Consider the following 21975-nt stretch of genomic DNA (forward strand, 5'->3'; position numbering starts at 1 on the left):
TCAGTTGCAATGATAATGGAATTCTTGGACTCCAGATGGAATGTGTCAATTATCTAATGTGTGAAATAAGCCTTTAAGAAAAAAAAAAACATGACATTCAAGATGAAATACGTCATTGCCATGTCTCCCACGGATGCTACAGGAATTTGTGTCAGAGAGTGCTTGGGATAAACCATAGACTGTAAGGGATAAACAAGACATTACTGTAACAAGATGCTTGCAAAACATCCGTTTCGAGGATCTAACAAAAAAGTGCCTGAATGTAGCAACTGTTTTTGTTATTACACTTCACCATATACCAGAGCTGCATGATAGTCTGTGTTGACGCCACGCTTGTTTGCTCAGTGTGTGTCTGAGTCAGGTCTGGGGAAGTAGGGTTGGGGGATAGTTGGGGGGACTTTTTTTTACAGTTATTCTGAGATGGACACTGACAAACACACAAAACACAACAGAACAGCATACAGTATGAGAAATGAGAATACACATCGTACGCAATATTTTCTGTGTAGCCTACTTATATGGAGACAGTAGCTATGCTACTGTACATTATATTTCTGGGATTAAGCTACAGATATGAAGGATAATTTTCTCACTATTTTCTCACTAGTTTTCAAAGTTATTTGAAAATGTATTAATCCTTTAATCCTAAATGACATGCCTAATAGTGATGCCAAATGGAAAGTGTAGCAGATCTACAAGCTCACAACATGACCACAATGCAACAAATTGTGTGCTTGTATAGACCATTTTTGTCAAAGAGATTTGGTAGGCGGAGGGCTAAGAAGGGACCAACGTAGACAGGATTTAAGTGATTACCAGACATTCTAACCTGTAGATTCAGTGTCATATCTATCTCTACATGTCTGGTGGATAGTTTTGATTGTGTTTTGATTTTATAGACCAGGTCCATGTAACCGTTGAACCACAGGCCCAAAAGCTCTACGGTTAAGGATTAACCTGTCATGACATACTTTTTATGTTTGTTTTTTCTATTCACTTTCATTAAGGTCCACAGAATGCCAGAAACATTGCGAAACAAAGTGGATATGGCCGAATTTAGGCCAAGGAGTGTTTTGCATGCAAAACTAATGCTTGGAATGGATTCAGAATCATGAAAAACCCCTAATAGTTTGACATGTCACATGCTACTTAAAGTATGATGAAATTTTGCTTTATATTGGTTGCCTATGGTGGGGTATACAAAAATGGCCATAACCTTTCGCGATATTTACGGCAGAGCAGACCTCTCATTCTCTGGCCCTTAATGACCAAATGGTGGAAGTGAGGGGCGCTAATATATTAAAGTCTAACTCATGTTGATTAGGTGATGTAATGGTGATGTAAAACAAACGGTTCCAACACAAACATTAAATTCTATTTATTGTTAATGGCATTTAATGTTTGTGTTTGGGGCAGCGGTGGCCGAACGGTTTTGCGGAGCGGTCTTGATATCGGAAGGTCGCTAGTCCGTATCCCCGGACCGGCACATTAAAATTACCACCGCTCAAGTGCCCTTGGACAAGGCATTGAACCCCTACCATGAAATGTTCTATGAGCAGGGCCTGACTGTAAACAAGTTCTTGAGCTTAGTCCAGTTACCCTGGGTAAACATAGTACCTTTCCTTTCCTTTGTTAGGGACAAGATGACATAAACTTTCCCTTTATTGTCAATGGTGTTTTTAAAACAAACATTGCACTAAAAACAAACATTAAACCTGTATATAAGAGGGCCCTCAAAAGTACAAATAAAATGTCATGACATCACAGGTCCTCTCGAATTTCGGATGGCTGGCTCCCCGGCTAATGGGCCAGGGTCACATAATGTTACCATTCCCATAATAGGCCCTATACTGTAATTATAACACTGCAGCTGTAAAGGAACATGTTTGATCATATTTTTTTACAGCCATAACGAAGCAATTAAATGAAATGATATGGTGTGATTCAGTTGTAGGCTATATATAGGCCTAGCACGCGCGCACGCACACACACACACGCACGCACGCACGCACGCACGCACGCACGCACACACACACGCACGCACACACACACACACACACACACGCACGCACGCACACACACACACACACACACACACACACACACACACACACACACACACACACACACTTTTTGTTTTAATTAAATGTACTCATACTGTTTATAAATCAATATGCTAAAGTGGCTTACATTTATTTAAATTGCCTTTGTACAAAACAAAAGGAAGTTCACATTGGTGCTGCATTATTTCATAGGCCAGCCCAGTGGTCTACTTCAACAGGAGAACAAGATTTTTGAAAATGACTCAAATCATGAAGGCATGTGTCCAACAGGTGAATCTGTTGTTGTTGTTCTTGTTGTAGTAACGACCCAGCACACTCAAACAAAAGAGGCTGATGACCCCCTTGGGCCCCCTCAACCTCTCACTATAACTAGACACTTTACCTCCCCCCTCTCTCTGTTTAAAAGTACAGGTGAAAATATAGTAGCCCTGTAGCCTACAGGTAAAAAGAGAGAGAGATACAAGCATGTGTTGCGTACACATGCAGCGCGTTGTGAGCTTGCAGATCGTCGGTCACTCACCATGAATCCAAGCAGAGGTCCTCGTCACAAGTTCAGGTGCAGCATCCATGTTGTTGTTTGTCAAATGAATATGATGCATGGATAATGAATGGCTCACCCCCCTCCATTGTTCTGGAAATTCCATTCTGGAAAGGTGTTCCATTCCTCCATTGTTCCTACTATTCTGTTATGTCTGCCTAAAAGTACACAGTTTAAACACAACTCTTCTTTACTTTAAAAACTCAGAGTCATAATAACAACGGCAAAGCAACATCATCACACATCATGTTGTATATGTCAAGATTGAAGTAGTCGATCCCAGATAATCCCCCCCCCCAACCCAATCATCACAAAGGCAACACAGGAATATGCCATATACCGGTAGCCCGATTTAGAAATAGTCCCCACAGGAGGGCAGCAGAGACTCATTCTGGGATGGCAGCAGCATACCTTTGGGTGTTGCCTTTGTTTTACCGTTCCAGGTATTGCATTATAATCTAGGTGCACCTTAAGAGCAGTGGTTCCCAAAGTGGGGTCTTAGGGGTATACTTGAAGGAGTTCCAGGGGGTACCTAGCTCAATTAGAGATATAGTTAGGAACCAAATGGACCCTTATGGGTCTGTAACTCTGAGAGTTACCCTAACGGGTCCATTTGGTTCCATTTGTACACTCTCAGAGTTAAATCGACAGTGTTTTACAATATAAATTGGGGTACCAGAGATAGAAATGCCATGACATTTGGGGTTCGTAGCATAATGCGTGTTAAACTGGGGGGGGGGGGGGGGGGTTCCTTGAAATTAATATGTTTCGGAATCACTGCTAGAGCCGTAAAAATCCTCCCTTATCGGGGTCACTGGCATATGTTTTCAAAGGGGGGGTCCGTGGCCTAATAAATGGGGGGGGGGGGGGGGGGGGACCACTGCTTTAGACTAGAGTATAGCTTATATAAGGTGCACATGAAGCAACACCGTTTCAAATGAAGAATGGCAAATAGAAGTCTTTTTTTAAATAATTGTTTGTGATTATGAAAACACAAGGTGTGATATATCTGACACAACATTGAAAAAAGTTAAGGTGTACATATTATGATAGTACATTTCAGTCCTGCATAGAACGTGTTACTCTGATATAGACAACACGCAGACAAAAGCCATGCAATGTTACACAACAATTTGTAAATAGGCCTATTAACAAGTCTGTTGAGGGACAGTAGATCATTACATGGCTGTATTTAGAGAATGCAGCTCTATCACCAGGAGAGAGTTGTAGATACATAACTGGAGCATCCAGCCATGACATATGAGACATGAACACGCACGCGCGCGCACACACACACACACACACACACACACACACACACACACACACACACACACACACACACACACACACACACACACACACACAGACTGTCTGTCTACATCAGGGGTTCTCAATGTTTTTGGCTGGGGGGACCCCCGGAAATGCTTTGGCCATGTATCGTGTTCATTCTTAACAATCTCAGATCTACAAGGTCACAATATGTCACGCCACGTCACGTTGTGCGCTTGTAGATCTGCTATTTTCAGTGTGTGACATCTGGACTTGGTGCACAACCAAAGTATTAATCATTTTAATTAGGTTGATACGTTTGATCTGTTATGATCCACTGTCATTAGGCCTTCGCTTGCTCTTAGTGGATAGCTTTCATGCCCTGAAGTTATTTGCATTCATTGTTTGTGGTTTAAAAAAAAACTGTTACTATAGTGCAGATTGTGTAACTTTGTTCTTGTAGCGTTGCAATTGCATGCCCTTTCTGGCTCATGAGCTTCAGGCTATGGATTGTGAAACCCCTGAGAGGAATGGAAAATTGAACCTGGCTTGTTTCTTCAGTTCAAAGATATAGCTACAGTATCAAGTATGGGGGAATACATGATATGTATCCATCCATCTATCTTCAACCGCTTATCCATAGTCGGGTCGTGGGGGCAACAGCTCCACCAGAGAGCTCAAGACTTCCCTCTCCACAGTAACTTAATTCTGGGAATCCCGAGGCAATCCTGGCAGATTTTGGAGATATAAACCCTCCTTCCAGCGGGACGTGCATCAATGACCTCCCTAGGCAGACGCTCGAGAGGCATCTTAGAGGACCACTTCACCACTTTGCAACCTACCTTCATATAATTGGTCCTCACACGATAATAATAAAAAAAAAAAAAAAAAAGTACAGCCCTTATATGAGACACAGACATTGTGGTATATTGTCATGAACATTAGTGAGGATAAATTATATGAAGATAAGTTGAAAAGTGGTAAAGTGGTCCTTTAAGCAGATGCCCAAACCTCCTGGCTCCTTTCCAAGCGAAGAAGCAACTTCTCACCCTAAGGGAGATGCCAGCCACCGGTCTGAGAAAAGTCATTTCGGCCGCTTGTATCCGCGACCTTATTATTTTGGTCATGATATGCATATCATGCATACAGTAATCATACCTGTTGCTACTGTATGTGGAACTATACTACGTTACCGCTTTTGTGCCTTACGTTACCTCATGTACAGTATATACTGTAGGCTATACTCTGCTGTCGGGTAGAAACCAGCTAATTCCAAAATTAAATTATTATTATTATTTTGGAAATCAAGAAAAACAGCAATACTGCCTCATCATCATTGGTATTGTGACTTTATATTGTCAGTACATGACAGGGGAGAGAGGGTGCAGTTAGCAGACAGTTTGAGGATCCAATGGACATTGGAGTTAGGTTAGGCGATATGTTTTTAACCAACACACACACACACACACACACACACACACACACACACACACGCACACTTCTGAGTCATTTTAAAATGACACCAGCTTTTCTCTCATAAAATGACCTAAAACTAGTAACCTGTTCCACTCACAGCAACTATTTTCTTTAGATATAGGCCTATTGGTCCAAGTACCAAAACATGCCACTTTTCTTTTAGCAATGTTTTCCTATAGCTCAGCTGATTGTCCTCAGACTGACATGGGGTTCAATGCAGCCACAAGTGTTAGAGCTCTGGCACCTTCTCAGTGTAAAAATGTATCTTGGGGAAAAGCAGTAACGCTCGAGCTGGCGTAATTACCATGTCTGAATGGGCTTTCCCAACTTGTAACCTCGCAACTCTCAGCCCCACTCTCTTGAATGTCATGATCACTGGTGCGTAAACTGACTTCGCCACCTCATCTATATGCCCACAAAGCCAGACCCAGAGGAATTCTGCATATTATAGGGGCACAATGGATCCTGGAAAAGCGGGTCTGCGTTTCCCCGGCAAAGGAATGCTACAGGTCACATAAAGGCCCACAACAGCCAATCAAGCCTAATTGTAGCCTAAATTTTACCGTGGAACCACCCTCACCACTCCAGTCATCCTGGCTGGCGGCCATTTTTATTTTTCGAAAGGCCCCAAATCTCTCCCTGCAATTAGAGCCAGTTTTGGGTCCTTTTTATAGAGCTCTCTCATTGAACAGATCACCATGGATATTCTAAAACAAGGCAAGAATAGGCTTTGATGCCATTATTTTGGGAGAGCTTGCAGAATGCGTGGGACTGAAACGTTACATTGTGTTGCATCAGAACCGAGAGTGTGTGTAGGTTAGTTGAGTTGGCCATGCTCTACAGATGTTCTATATATGGAGAAAATAAATCAGATTTACAGAATATTCTGCAAAATAACTCAATTAAAATGTACCTGTGAGTCAGTAACTTCCAGAAAAGAATCCCTGGGTTTGTTACGGATTGATCCAGGTCTTGCACATGGGTCATCTGCAAAGTTGGATGGGAATGATGTCAGTTATAAATAAAAAGATGGAATTTATCATATTTGTATTATGTTCAGTGGTATATGCATGACCTAAAATGTTACAGGAAAAGAATGGTTAATTCATTCCTTTTCTCTCCTCTTTTTTCTCTCCTCCTGGTTGTCTTTGGCCGGTAAGTAAACCCCTCCCTAATTCCATAGTAGCCTACTGTCTGAGGTTTCCTCCGGCTTTGGCGTGGTATGAGTCACAATAAGCATTTAAAAGGCTTTCTCATTAACCAGAACTCCTTTACAACTCTATGCGTTTTTAAAACTTGGCCACTCTAGTTCCCATCGTGTTAGAGGTGTGGGAAATGCATGTCATGTTGCTGTCCTGCTGCTGTGTCCTGGTGCTGGTTCTACCCGTTCCATGTTTCACGGCACCCACAGTCATTCCTGAGGGAGACTGGTACTCTCCTGCGCCACAGAGTGACCTGAAGCTTGCCACAGTAAGTGCATAATTGAATGGGCTTAATTACAGATATTTGGAATTGACTGCATGTTGCACAATAATCCGGATGCTAATTTGAAAACAAATCCTTTTGAAGGACATTCCATCTAAGTTCCATGCAGCAACGCTGGCTCTTGATGTGAGTGGGATATGGAGATGATCTTTTTATCCATTTGTGTTTTGCGTGGGTGGTGGGGGGTGGAGGTAAATAATGGGCATGCCTCTGAGTCTCTAGCAGCAACTATACCATGCAGTTTTAGATTTGACCAAGCCACCTAATTTATTCCCATTCATTTGTATCTACTGTCTCACTCACTTAGTATGTCTATATGTTTAGACCAAATGTATCAAGCCAGGCATGAATGGGTGCTAATAGCTATATATATTTAGCTTCCTTTATGTTTGTTGTAGGGTAATATGTCTAGATGTACAGTAATGACATAAACTAGGAAGGCTCATAATTTAAAACATATACAGCTTGACATTGTGTTCTCCAAATATATTAGTGTGTAGTTAAATTATTCACATTGACACATAATTGTCTCTGATATGATGCATTGTATTGTAAAGTATATAATCTGCATATGAAATCTAGACCGTTTACCGTTAACCAGTTCTGTTTTTAAAGGTAAGTAACCAGGTTTAGCCATGGGGAATATACATACCGGTAGTTCAAGATTCAAGATGTTTTATTTGTCAATAACTCATATAAGTAGCTACTGTACAGTAGGCTATGTGCTGTGAAATGTTGGCATGACATGCTCCACAGAGATATAATGTAAAGATAGTAAACCAAGGCATACCTTAGGTAGAAAAGTAAAAACTTTAACAGCAATAAAGAATGAACGTATAGATTATGATGGAGAATATTCTGGGATATAGACTATACTATACTGTACAGTACATACTGTACATGGAGAGAAAAAATGAAAAAAAGTGCACATAGTGCAAGGTTTTGTCTTCAATCACTCAACATGATAAAGGACAAATGTGTTTCCGCAGGAATATCTTCAGCAGTACTACAACCTGAAAGAAGAGCCCTTTGGGCGCCGGAAAAGGAGCTGGCCCTCATTTACCTCCAAGGTCAGGGACATGCAGGACTTCTTTGGGCTGAACACAACGGGTACTCTTGACCCAGAAACGCTGGACATGATGCAAAGCCCTCGCTGTGGGGTCCCCGATGTGGAAGAATACAACCTGAGTCAGGGAACACGATGGAACAAGAATGTCATCACATACAGGTAACCCAATGATTTGTATAAAGCTAAGAATTGTAATGAGCGGCCAACAAACCAATTATTACAAAAAAGCCTATCGACTACGATTTGGTACCAATTAAGCAGCAATGGTGGTTTGGAACCAATACCAAATAAATAATTGAACACAGGTGTGGGTTAAATAATTTGTGTTGCTTTAACCTACATTGGTGACAAGTTGTGGGTGAGGTCTGCAATGAACCAACAATGAAATGAAACTATTCTAATAACAATTACTGAATACTTTTGTATTTCACACAATCTGAATTGTCTTTATGTAAACCCCACCCGCATAGGCCCGTTTCTTGTGAAACAAAATGCTAAGGATTGTGTTTGAAACTGCTGTGTGGCCATAATGGTTGATAATACAATACATTATTGATGAAGTAATTGAAAAGGTCATTTCCAAAACATTATGGGGGAAATTGTCTATCTAAATAAGTGATTCTCACGGACCTCCATTTAATATGCATTAGTCCATGGATTTGATATGAGTCATGCACTGTGGGACTCTGGGACCCACAATTACAGTACACAGTAAAATCCTCAATTTAACCTACACACAATGTTACAGACCTGTGTCAGGGTTTGGTTTTGGTTCCTATAACTACTGTATGAATCATTTAGCTTGAGACCTCTTTGGACCCCCTAAAGGACCCCTGAGGCGGGGAATCCATAGCCACAACGATGCTGCCTCAAATGGGGCTGCATGCATTGCATGTGAATCCAACCTGCATCCAACACACAGAATTTATTTTTCATTAGTACTTGATAAGATACAAATCTGTCATCATATACTGTCTGCAGATATACTGTATCTCATTTCTGTGGGGAATTATTCAAATGTTTTCCATGAGAACAGCATTGGCAGGTACACCAGAGATTTACCACGCAACACTGTCGACTCTCTGGTTGCGTCAGCACTCAGTACTTGGGCGAGAGCCAGCGGTCTGACATTTGTCAGGTCATACACCCGCAGCGCTGACATCATGGTGGACTTTGTCACCTACGGTGAGTATCTCCTTTGATTAAAGTAGTGGATCGATTAATTTGGTAGGCATTTCATTTCAGTTTTTTTTTGTCAAGTGGATAAATTTAAACGTCGTTGGCACTTTTAGCCACAGTACCTTGCATTAGTATACTGTAGTACATGTGGTAACAGGTGGTATAGTGGCCTTTTGCCGATTGTGTAAGACACATTGCATACAAAACTGCATTAAACATAACAATGAAGAAAACCTTTTTTTCCACCATAAACCACAGCAGCACGCCACGCGTAGCCCCAGTAGAAATCGAACCCATAATTATGGCAGTGTTTAGTGCTAGGCCCTAACCACAGAGCTTCACAGTTCATTGGGACGAGTGATTTATATTGGTATATGTATACAGTAACAAGTTGTAATGTGGTTTACTGTTTTCTGTATCATATTACCTGGATCGGATCATGAAGTGCATGGTGACATGTATCCATTTGATGGGCCCAGGGGCACACTGGCACATGCTTTTGGTCCAGGAGACGGCACCGGTGGCGACACACATTTTGATGATTCTGAGCTCTGGGCAGCAGGAGGAAAGGGTACCAGAAACCATTTATACACTAATAAACTGTATAGAATTATACCTGTTGGGACACTTGGAGGTGACATGGAATAGTCTAGTTTAATGCCAAATAGACATAACTGAAAAATGATTCTAAAGTAAATAGTGCCCTACAATTCTATTAATAGAATAGCATTAAATACCATAAAAGCATAAAAGCAGTTTACTTATTCAGTCATGTGACATCTGAAATGTGGTTCTTAAGGGAAGCATTTTTAGGCATCCGTGCTGAAATTTATTTTAATCGTTTTCTTTGTACCATTGCAGGATTCAACCTGTACGTGGTCGCCGCTCATGAATTCGGTCACGCTTTGGGGTTAAAACACTCCAGAAACCCAGAGTCACTGATGTATCCAACATATAAACCAACTCGTGCACTAAACATACTCTCCAGAGAGGATGTAGCAAATATCAATGCACTTTATGGTAAATATTGTTTGTTTGAAATAATATCTTACAGATTACACATACTGTAGGTACAGTATGGCAACATCCTCCATTAAGATACAAAAACTGAACTTGATTTAAATGTTTCATTTAGTCAGCTAACGCTTGTGAGTCTTCCTAAAGTCCTACTGACAAGTCAATCAGATAAAAAGATGAAGGGTAAAATCATCCGAAAGCATGAATTTTGCAATTAGACATGGAAAACCTTTTAGCTTTTTACTTTTAACCTGTCCCCTGCTAGCATGCATGTCAGTTGGCGCTAAGCTTCAAAGCTATAATTCACATTCACGGTGCAATAATAAATGATCATACAACTCACACATGTAACACTGTACTGTCTCAAACGCTGACGAGTGACGAGTCGACCCCCCCCCCCCCCCCCCCAAGGCTTGCTATTTATGGATACATAATATTTTATGTTATTGTGTTTTGAAAGCAAAGTGAAGCAGAAGAAAAGACATAAGTCTGGACTGCTATTTATTTCCTCAGGTACAAACAGAGGTCGTAGGCTGCAGAGCAGCTGGAACACTCAGTACAACCCCTGGCTGTCAGGCTCTCCGTTTCCTCCTCGTCTGATGCGGAACAAATGTGACCCAGACAGGTCCTTTGATGCTGTGTCGACCGTGGGTGATGCAACCTTCTTTTTCAGAGAAAGGTAACCTTGTGATCGATCTATCGATCAATCTATCAACAATTTACAGTTACAGGTACAATTGAGGTGAAACTCTTATTTTTCAGACTTCACGTTTGCAGTCAAAGGAGTAAAAAGGAATTAGAAGTAAGGAACGGTGAATAGAAAAGCTTAAAACAGCCTGACAATATCAGCATGATTAAATTAGTAGTATGTAACTAAAATAAGTCCTAAATCACATAAATAGTGCATTCAGTATATAGTGCATGTCAGACAGTATTATGTGGCTTTAGAAAGTCCCACATGAAGTCCTATCATAAATATTGCATGTGCATCAGAATAGTGCAAATCGATGCAAGCGACAGTTTTATTTAACAGCCTGACTGTTGCCAGAGTCTCTCGTTACGGCCTCTTGCTACTCCGATCGCTTGCCAGGTCGAGGGCGCGGTAGAAGTGCGAACAGCGCTGTGGCTGGGGTGACCGTCCGGCGTCCGTCCCTGATGTCCGTGATGATAGTACTTGTGTGTACCGTATCTGAAATCAATCCAAATCCAAAAAGGACACAAGGAGTGCTTCAACTTGCATATAAAACAGCCTCCATTTGAAGTCCTTTGTGACAACTTTGCAACCGTCTCTGTATTGTTGAAATTACATTTTAGTCTCAATATAGCCACAAACAAGAGAAGCATTCCTAGAGAATGTAATTTCTGTTTATTAACTCTCAACATTAGCAGGGATATATGTGTAGTCTATTCAAATGAATACCAGTGGTTTTCAGTGCAGTAACAATAGCACGAAGAAACTTCGTTCTCTTCCATAAGATATTGACACTGCTTCTTTCTTCTGTATCCTATCAGGTATCTATGGATCAAACATAACAAGCTAAATGACACCAAGGAAGGTCCCATCACCAACTTCATGCCTAAGATTGAAACCAACATCGATGCTGCCTTCTGGGTGCCGCGCAGATCGACTGCTTACCTCATTCACGGTAGCCAGTTGAAAACATTCTGCTCCAGCATCAAATAATTTCATGTAAAATGTATGGATATACTGTGTGTGCATGGTGAAGGTTGTCAGGATAATGGTGACCCATATTTTATTCACATAACAAAGTCATGTAACTGTAAATATATCAAGATACCAACAGGGTATAGTCAAACTCTTCAATAATGTGAAGACGCTGCAAATCCACAATAGAATTGTATGCCATCTTAAAAAACACCATTGCTTCACTGTTCATTTATGATTTTTTTAACTTATCTGAGAACTTATCTGAGAATGTACAAATGGAACCATTTGCACATTCCAGTGTACACCTCTACATCAAACGTGTGGTTCATGTCATGACAGAATCCATGTACTGGACAGTGAAAGGCTCTCTTGTAAAGGGGAAGCCCAAGCCACTCACCAACTTTGGGTTCCCCACCTGGGTCCATGAGGTGGACGCAGCGGTGCACATCGTGCAAACAGGACGCACCTTGTTCTTCATCCATGACATTTACTGGAGGTAAGAGAACAGTTCAAATGAACGAGAGAGAGAGAGGAGAGACACACACACACACACACACACACACACACACACACACACACACACACACACACACACACACACACACACACACACACACACACACACACACACACACACACACACACACACACACACACACACACACACACACACACACACACACACACACACACACACACACACACACACACACACACACACACTTAATTATAAACAGAATTCACCCATTTATAGCAGTGATTCTCAACCTGTGGGCTGGGGCCTGGGGCTGTGAGGTTACTGCAAGTGGGCCCCCAAATAACTATGTATTTTGTCTTTAAAATTGTGACGGTGATGAAAAAAAATGAACTTTTCCATTGATCCAAGCAGGAACACATTGTTCAGTGATTGAGCATACAAAAACATGCTCTGAAAATGCATTCGCAGGCCCACCCATCTGACCAACTTAACACGGCTGCCGTGTTAAGTTGGTCAGATGGGTGTGCCGCGAACACTTTTACAAGTGGACCCTGGGCCAGAGAGTGTTGGAAAGCACTATAGGATTTCCCTGTGCTGTATAGCCAATGTATAACCACAAGAGGTTTTGGTTTACTAGGGGAAAAGTTGAACATATGGCTCCACAGATTCTTTAAGTGTGTATGTACTGAATGCAAGTTGCAGACAGAGGTGGGGGTGGGGGGGAAGGGGGTGGGGTAAAGGTTAAAAGCTCACGAACTATGTTTATTGTTTAGTTTACTAGATTACAGTTTGTAATTACTTGTGATACCCATTGTTTATGTCATGGCTTTATAGTTTCAATGAAAATAGAAGAGTCATGGATGTTGGTTACCCAAAATACATCAGTGAGGACTTCCCAGGACTCAACACAACAATAAGTGCAGCTCTTCAAAAAGATGGTGAGCCATTTTTTCCCCCTTTTTTCTTGTATTTTGTTTCCACAGAATAAGTATTGTTTAATGTGTGTTGGTTGTTAAGCTGATAAGTGTTATGGTAAATGAATGGCAATTCATTACAAAATGTCAAGATCACAGCAAGGACTTTGTGGTCACCAGCAATACTTTGGGCACAAAATGTCCAGCTTTTGGTGGTTATCTTGTCTTTCAGTCGTTTTCTGTCATTTCTCAAAACGGTCAAGTCAAATATGTTCAACATCATCCACATAATACATCTGCAGTTGGCAGACTGGTCCATGTTGGCTTAGTTAAATGGATGGAGCAATCCTTTTCAGCCAACAAACTGTCTACACCTTCAGGGTCTTTTGCAACATAAATGCACTCGCAGCTGTCACGGGTATAAGAATGCTAATTCACCAACATGCAGAATCATGTGTTTGACACTGGGCTTGTTCAAGGATCTGCGCTATCATTTTTACACTATATAATTTACTCACTCATCTTATTTAGATCAATTACAAAAATGAAAATCTTATAGTCCCGGTATGTGGTGCCTGGATATAACTGAGTTCAAATCACAACGACAACTAAATCATTTCTACTGACAACAAAGACTACACTGCTACTAACAACCATTCAGACACCAGAAATCACCACATGGTACAAATGATGATATACCCGGTAATTAATAAGTTATATAAACCTCCTGAAGATTTGATTTTTTGCCATCCTATAGGTTTTATCTTCTTCTTTGTCGGACCACAAGTCTTCAAATATGACTACACCCAGCAACACGTCGTGGGAGTCGAGAAAACAAACACCTGGCTCGGATGTTGAAATCCTGCTTCCACAGAATGTTGAGGAAATGAACTCCAATAAAACTTTATTATAGCACTAGAAAAAAAACAAAACAAAAAGAAAACAACATTGTGTGAAGTGTCTACAAGTCTTATTTATCATTAAAATATATGTATTTATCAGTATACCACTGTGGCCATCATTTGTCCAAATAAAGGTTCTAGAATCTAGCATGTTTAGCAAGCATTTGTGGTTTTCATACAGTAATGTAGACCACTGTAAAGTGCTCCAAGCACGGTTGTCTGATGTGGTAAGTTTATATGAATTCTTTTGATCTGCAGTAATATACCGTGCATCGTCACTTTGGTGGTGGTGGATAGATAGACAATAGTTTTTTTTCCCACGCTGCTGCATGTACAGTAGACCAGTTGTATTACAGTGTAGTGCAGGTTTTCCTGTAATGATTTGGTATCTACAGTAAGCAATCACAATAGAAGGTTTACAGTTAATCTCAAACTATATCTGTCCGTATAATTCAAAACCACATTAAAAAAACCTAGAAAGCCTGTTGCATTCTATAATATCTCGAAGAGTAGACGAGACACGGTATGTAGACATTCCACTCAAAGATGATTTTAAACCACAAAGCCTCCTGAAAATTGGACCCACGTGATTGCCCAATAACCTCACATGCTCAGCTGCTCTCATATATAAATATAGAGACGGATGAAAGTAAGCTCACTGTGATGTTCATATAAACGATGGAGATGGTATTGTCTTGGATGACTGTTTTAGGCACACTGTTGCTTGTGGATATCGTGTGGACTTTACCCGTTGGTGAGAAACGGGGCGCAAAGCCAGAGGACGTGCAGATGGCTGAGGTTTGTGTTTGAAAACCTGTTGCAGACTAAATATAATCTATTGTATATGGCAAGACATTAGATTAGATGTTACAATTAGATGACATAATATGTCATTTAATATTAATTAGATTTTTTTGCAGCAAGAGCAGTCAGGTTAATTGTTTCAGTTAAAAGCCTCCCATGTGTTGACCAACAAGGGTTGGTCAACAGGTTTTAAAAAGGATTTCTGACTTTCGTGGGGATTTATAAATGATTGTACATGATTTCGCAAGGGCAAGAGGTATAGCTATGGAATAGTACAGTACAATAGAGTACTACATAGTGTATTTTTCCCCAAATAAAGATTATTAATGAAGGAATACTTCAAGTCAAGATAATCACAGACACAATTGGTTACATTTTAGCTAAATAAACAAAGAAGATAAACAAATGCCTTTATGCACGCGACATATTGTGTAATTTATGATTATGGTCACACTAGGCAAACTCTTGTTGAATTGATTTGATTTGAAAATAACTCCTTGATGAATGTGAAACCTGGAAAGAAGCCAAATTATATTCAAAATAGTGTCAAATGTGGATTGAAGTGGATTGATTTCTTGTAAATACCATTCCAATGTGGCATCATTATGTGGGGAAATAACTTCATATTAACAATCACATGAGCTAAACTGAGTTGTGAAATGCAAATGACACAGGAGAGATGTTTAAGTTTATTTTTAAATAAACCTTTATGTGAGAAGTGAACTGAATCATGAGAAAGCTGAGCAGTGTGAAAAAAAATCCTTCGCTATAACAAAAGGAGTTAGGAGAGACAACTATATGTTTAGTCAGAGCACTGTCTCTCATTTTATTGATGCCTTTTGTTGATGTCTTATTATATGGTTTGGTTTTAGTTATTTGTTCCTTCATTTAATCGGGTTACTTCTATCCCATCTGTAAAGCACTTTGTGACTTTGTTTGGAATAGTGCTTTATAGATTTAAAAATGTATTGTATCGTTTTTTTACTTTTGTCTTCCATATATTAAAACTTGCTTCAATAAACAGGACTACCTCAGAAGATTCTACAGGCTGAACCCCGGCCAGCACAGGTCTAGTAGAACTGCTAGGTCCACGTCTGACATGGAGGCGAAGATAAGGCAAATGCAAGGCTTTTTTGCCATAAAAGAGACAGGTCGGCTAGACCCCAAGACCCTGGCTGTGATGAGGCAGCCAAGGTGTGGCGTTCCAGATGTGGAGAATTTCATCTTATACCCTCATAAGCCCAAGTGGAAAAATAACACCATTACTTACAGGTGAGATGATTTGCTTCATTATGATCACAAGTTTTCTAGTTATAACATCACAACATGGACATTGTTATTTCCAGAATTATAAATATATATATTTCGCAAAACAATTATATCTAAAGTAAATATTATAATAATAAACGTAAAGTATACATTTGTGTGGACACACCGCTGTTCATGGCATGTATAGGATTGCAGTATACACCCCAGACATGAAGAAAGGGGACGTGGAAAAGTCCTTTCGCTCTGCCCTGAAGATCTGGAGCGACGTGACACAGCTGAAGTTCATCAAAATCAACTCTGGCAAAGCTGACATTGTCCTCTCGTTTGCACGAAAAAGTATGGTCACTTTACACAATGTTCACTTTTTTGGGTTCTTCTCAGTGGGATGTATACATGAGCTTAGTTATGTTTTATGACGACATCGTAGACGATAAATGCTGTATTACAATGCATATACAGTACGCAAAAATATACTGTTGACATTTCCAGAGGACCATGCCATAATCTCAGTTTATTTGTTTGTCAGCTCATGGAGACTTCTTCCCCTTTGATGGGCCCAAGGGTGTGCTGGCTCATGCCTTTGAGCCCGGAGAGGGCTTGGGAGGAGACGTGCACTTTGATGACGATGAAAAATGGACGATGGGACCACCGAAGCATGGTCTGCAACAACCAAAGCATGCACTTGTGTTTAGTCCAAAAAAAAAGTGGCCTATACTGAGTGAAAAATCTAAGCCAAAACTAAAACAGTTTAATAATCCCAATAAATGCTTCATCATCTACAAGTATGACAGGGAGTCAGTGACATACAACAAGAGCAATGTCAGCCAAAGAACTGCAGGCAGCAGGCACTCACAGAATTGTCCCTCTGGTACTTTTAATTAAGCATGGGTTTGCCCAATAAAAGTAACTTCTGTGAGTGCTGGCAGTTCTTTTGCTAATATTGAACCATTTCCAACCGCTCCTTCCTCGGCAAACAGTGGACCACTTGCATTGTTTCTACTTTCATACAACAAGAGTAACCAATGGAACAATCAGCCAATATTAAAGGTGCACTATAGCACACTTTTGGTGTGCATTTCAGTTCATTGTTGGTTATCATAGAAGGACAATTCAAAAGAAGAAATCGAAAAGAAAGTTCCCATTTCTATTTCTCAGTGTTCCTACAATTCCCATGATGCACCCCCCCCCCCCCCCAGTTAATCTTGCTTGTTGTTTCAGGTTACAACCTCTTTACTGTTGCAGGCCATGAGTTGGGGCACTCACTGGGCTTATCTCACTCCAAAGACCCTTCTGCTCTCATGTATCCAAATTACAAGTATTACAGTAGTGCACAATACAAGCTGCCTAGAGATGATGTGCTTGGGATCCAGACTCTGTACGGTGAGTAGTGAATTGAATTATTATAACTAGAAAGGTGCCATTTTGGGAACTATAGAGGGTATGCATGTGACACCATCATCATACCCAGAGGTTATGCAGGAACGAGAGTGTCAAAAAACTACTTTCTGGCCTTGACAGCCCATACATCCAAAAAGAAAAGTCCTATCTGATTGCATTAAACAACGTTAAACTCGCTTTGCCACTCACTGTGCCACTCGATTTGCCACTCACTTTATGCATGCACATATATTGCTGGAGGTCATGCAACATGCCGTTAAAATTAGGTGTTGATCAGATCTTGCATTCATGATATACTGTATGGCTGCGTGTCGCGGGTTCGAGTCCCGTTCATGACGACCTTTGCTGCATGCCTCTCCCCTTCTCTCTCTCCGTTTTTCCTGTCCATCTTCACTTGATACTATCAATAAAGGCAGAAAAGCCAAAAAACACTAACTAACCACACTAAAAAAAAGTCGCCTGCAAGTACTGCAGTGTTAGTTGCCCCTAGGGGAAACCACACTAATTAAGTGTTCGGGTGGCATAGAGATAAAACGCCACCACACCACTGCAGATGTCTGGGTACATTTTCTAGCAGCCAGCGGTGCCTCGCAATGTTCGTGGGTGGTAACCTGCAGGGCATTACGTCCTTGTTGCTGCAACTCGCGAGTCATCGCGACTCCTACTGGCTGGTCTGGGACTCTGGGTGCCTGTTAAGCAGGGAGAGGAACTGGGGAAGATAGCGTGAAGCTCCGTTCGTGTTACACTCTCCCAGTAAAACTCCCATCGGTTGAAAATAAGCAACCAGTGACCTCTTGAACATTGGAGGAGATAGAATGACTACACACAGCCCAGACCAACAGAAGGGGTCGGCAGTGACAGGGGACACAAGGGGAATTTACTGTGAGAACATTTTAATGACAAACAGGTGTCAATTTTGTAATAATAATAATACATTTTGTACATATTGTATATTCCATAGTTTGTTTGTTTTTTCAGGCAAGGCCATTTCAAAAGTGGAAACTATACGAACTATACCCAAAAAGTGTGACCCCATCTTTTCTGTCAATGCAGTGGCAGTAATTGGGAAGGAGATAGTTTTCTTTAAAGACAGGTATGGTTTTTAAAAGTTTTTCAAAACAGTACCCAGATGTGTTCTAAACATGTGCCCACCATCTCTTATTGCTGCCTGGCTCAGTATTGTTTGCCTACTTTTCTTCAAAATATGTTCATATGGACAGTATAGTTGATTAATAATTGGGGAAAGCATGTCAAATTTGGTGGAGAATATTAGTGCCCTCAATTAGATTTTTACTCCAGTATCAGGTCTCTGTTAGGGTTAATTTGATTTGATTTGATAATCTTTATTTTGAACGTTCAGGTAAAAAAAAGAATAAAAAAAGGTTAGGATTAAGGGCCACCCACACTAACAATGGGACATGGAATACATTAATTGACTGCAATATTCCTCAAGTGTGTATGTGTGTGTCACCCCGTGCAGGTACATGTGGATGAGAACCACTTGGACAACCTACTGGAACCGCCTGAGAGAGGGCCAAAGCAGCACATATTTACCGGGCGTCAACTCTCACGTGGATGCCGCCTATGACATCCCTGCCAAAGGAGTGGCATACGTGTTCACTGGTATAGGCTAATGTGCAGTCTGCAAAGCATCACTTAAGGCTTTAGAATGACAAGGCTGGATTTCCAGCAGCGAGAACACAATGTTACACACAAATTACAGCCTTGCACAACTTTAAGTGTTGCGCTTGATGCAGCAGCCTCATTGAGCTTTGGCAGGCCTTGTGGTATGTTACTGTTTTTTTTTTTTTTTTCATAGTGTCCCAAAATGCGGTGACACGGCAGTGTTTTTCCAGGTCCTAAATACTGGGTGGTTCAACAGCTTAAGATGAAAAGCCATGCTGGCTCCATCTACGAATACGGATTCTCCACTAGAGTGAAGCGGGTCGACGCGGCCGTTCATATCAGTGAATATGGGAAGACATACTTCTTTGTAGGATATGTTTATTACAGGTAAAAGATAACCTACACTACAGCATGACAGCTTAATTTTATCGTGTCACCATAACATGAAGGCTCTTTCTCGCATTATTAATATCAGGTATAGGCACTTTCCTATACTGTAGCTTAGCAGTTAAATTCTTTCACCTAGTGAGGGTTAGGCAGGGCTGGACTGGGACAAAAATTCGGCCCGGTCATATTCGCGTGAATTTGGCCCGGACCGGCCCACCACAACCAGCGCGCAGATAGCAGAAACTCTACCGCCCACTCCGTCGAGGCACACACAAACAAACAAACAAGCCTTAATACCACCACTTTTACAGAACAACATAAATGATACAAACCAACAGACAACTACACAACCCTTTGTAGAGGGTATATTTGTCACTCACTGATACAGGTACAATGAAATTATCATGATGGCACTGGCTGGCAGAATGGCAGCACGCACGGACCTTTCCTGGTGGCCTGCCGCCATATTGGCCTGCCTGCCTGTGGCCCACTGGGAATATGCCCGGTACGACCTGTGGCCAGTCCAGCCCTGGTTTTCAGAAATGAATTCTACTTTAATGAAAGAATTATACATAAAGGAAATGCCACATAGAATTTTGTGGAACAAACCCTTCCCCTAGTTGTAAAAATGTATGAATTATAATGTGATTGTATGATAATGTTCCATTGACCAGGTATGATGAACACAGTAGTAGGATGGACCCAGGCTTTCCCAGACTCATCCACCAAGACTGGCCTGGCATCATGGGGAGGGTTGATGCTGCATTTGAGCTACGAGGTAGGAAAATAAAAAATACAGATATTCAGCCGTCATGGCATAGGTGAAATGAAAGAACACACTGCCCAGATACTTTAACAAAAAACCCTGTCAAGCCTGACCACAGTACTACTACCAGTAAGACGCATTGAGGGCGAGAAGGGACCGAGGTCGGTTTCATCTGCATGCGACCTACAGTCGCAATACTAACTCAATAGTGCCAAACAACTCTATTGAGTCTTTTTAATCCCTTTTTAAAACACACCACGTCACACACTACCATAATTAATCAGACCTGCATCAACAGTATCATTACAAATCACTGCCTGCAGCACGCGGCCTTCAGCGTGCTCTATCACAGCCCTAAAGTATGTTACAGTTCAGACAGTGCATACATATAAGTACATTGCCTATTCACGTACCAGTACCAATTCTCAGTACACAACTGTTGTATATCACAACATTCAATATTACAGTATTATCAGTTTTAAGGCTTTCTTGTTGCAACCCTAGAATGCATGAACTGTCTACTATACTGCTCATATGCTAATGAACAATAATACTCTCTACAATACAATACTTCACAATAATCAATAGTCACATTAAAATAAAACAATCTGTTGACAGGGAACATCTACCTCTTCAGTGGGACAAAATCATACCAATATGACTTCAAACGAAAGCGGGTGCAAAATACCATTCCATCAAATGTCTGGCTGGGCTGTTGATGCATCAACTGAATGGGACAAGAACATCTATTGATTTATCACCTACTTATTGCATCTTTGTTGTGTTCTCTCAAAAAGAGAACAACTTTGGACCAGGGAAGTTCAAAGAAGATTCAGACTGCTGCATTGCACAATATTACTTATTGACTGAATTATTACACCCGTTTTTTAAACAAGAGTGTACCTGTTCCTTCCATTGTTGGTCAGCACATTAAGTAATAGTAATGATTTGTACAGAATTTTTATCCAAAGATCTGTGTACTGAAAGTGCAGTAAAAAATAAATAAAATTATGAACTCAATGTCTCTGTGAAAGGATGGAATCGAAACCCTGACGTGTGTGTGTGTGTGTGTGTGTGTGTGTGTGTGTGTGTGTGTGTGTGTGTGTGCGTGTGTGTGTGTGTTTATAAGATACATTTCAATAAAATGTAATTTCTTATTAATATTGTTGATCCTTTTATTCACTATGGTACACGGTTAATTACGTTATCTTCTTCTAATCTAAAGATGATTTGCACCCATTAGTTCAGTTTATATCTCCAGAATCAATCATTACTCAACAAACACAGCAAGGTGGTGTGGGTTCAAGTAGAAGCAGGTGTGCACATGCTTGTACATATTGCATAAAAGTGAGTGCAGGTGACATAAGTGGCTTTTACAAGACATTGCACATAATAATTCTAAATTCAAAATATATATATATTATATATATATATATAATAATAAATTATAAAAGAATATGACAGAATAACCAATTAAAGTGCTATAGTGTTCCCTCCATCTTAATACAACACATCTGATGTATCACAGTGGCCACTTATGTCTCTTCACAATGAGGGCCTGTCCCACCACTGGAATGTATACCAGAGGATGCTGCCATCCCAAATATGTACAACACACACTGTAACACACCTTGGGTGGGGGCGGGCTATGTAAGGATGAGAC

The 21975-nt window shown here is 40.7% G+C and overlaps 2 protein-coding genes across 2 annotated transcripts; both read left to right on the forward strand.

Moving 5' to 3' along the window:
* Window positions 1-6653: 6653 nt before the first annotated feature.
* On the forward strand, window positions 6654-14164 carry mmp20b (matrix metallopeptidase 20b (enamelysin)). Its single transcript, XM_080771775.1, has 10 exons — window positions 6654-6819; window positions 7824-8062; window positions 8940-9088; window positions 9528-9653; window positions 9944-10102; window positions 10613-10778; window positions 11612-11745; window positions 12108-12264; window positions 13081-13184; window positions 13918-14164. Exons 1-10 carry the CDS (start codon window positions 6685-6687, stop codon window positions 14016-14018), a joined length of 1470 nt encoding a protein of 489 aa, XP_080627901.1. The 5' UTR covers window positions 6654-6684; the 3' UTR covers window positions 14019-14164.
* Window positions 14165-14726: 562 nt separating this feature from the next.
* On the forward strand, window positions 14727-21371 carry mmp20a (matrix metallopeptidase 20a (enamelysin)). The gene is made up of 10 exons (XM_080771843.1): window positions 14727-14860; window positions 15891-16138; window positions 16323-16471; window positions 16662-16793; window positions 17354-17515; window positions 18512-18626; window positions 19014-19156; window positions 19390-19546; window positions 20221-20324; window positions 20931-21371. Exons 1-10 carry the CDS (start codon window positions 14741-14743, stop codon window positions 21029-21031), a joined length of 1431 nt encoding a protein of 476 aa, XP_080627969.1. The 5' UTR covers window positions 14727-14740; the 3' UTR covers window positions 21032-21371.
* The last annotated feature ends 604 nt before the right edge of the window (window positions 21372-21975 follow it).

The sequence above is a fragment of the Protomyctophum bolini genome, assembly GCF_963924005.1.
Source record: "Protomyctophum bolini genome assembly, chromosome: 9".
Classification (NCBI taxonomy): domain Eukaryota; kingdom Metazoa; phylum Chordata; class Actinopteri; order Myctophiformes; family Myctophidae; genus Protomyctophum; species Protomyctophum bolini.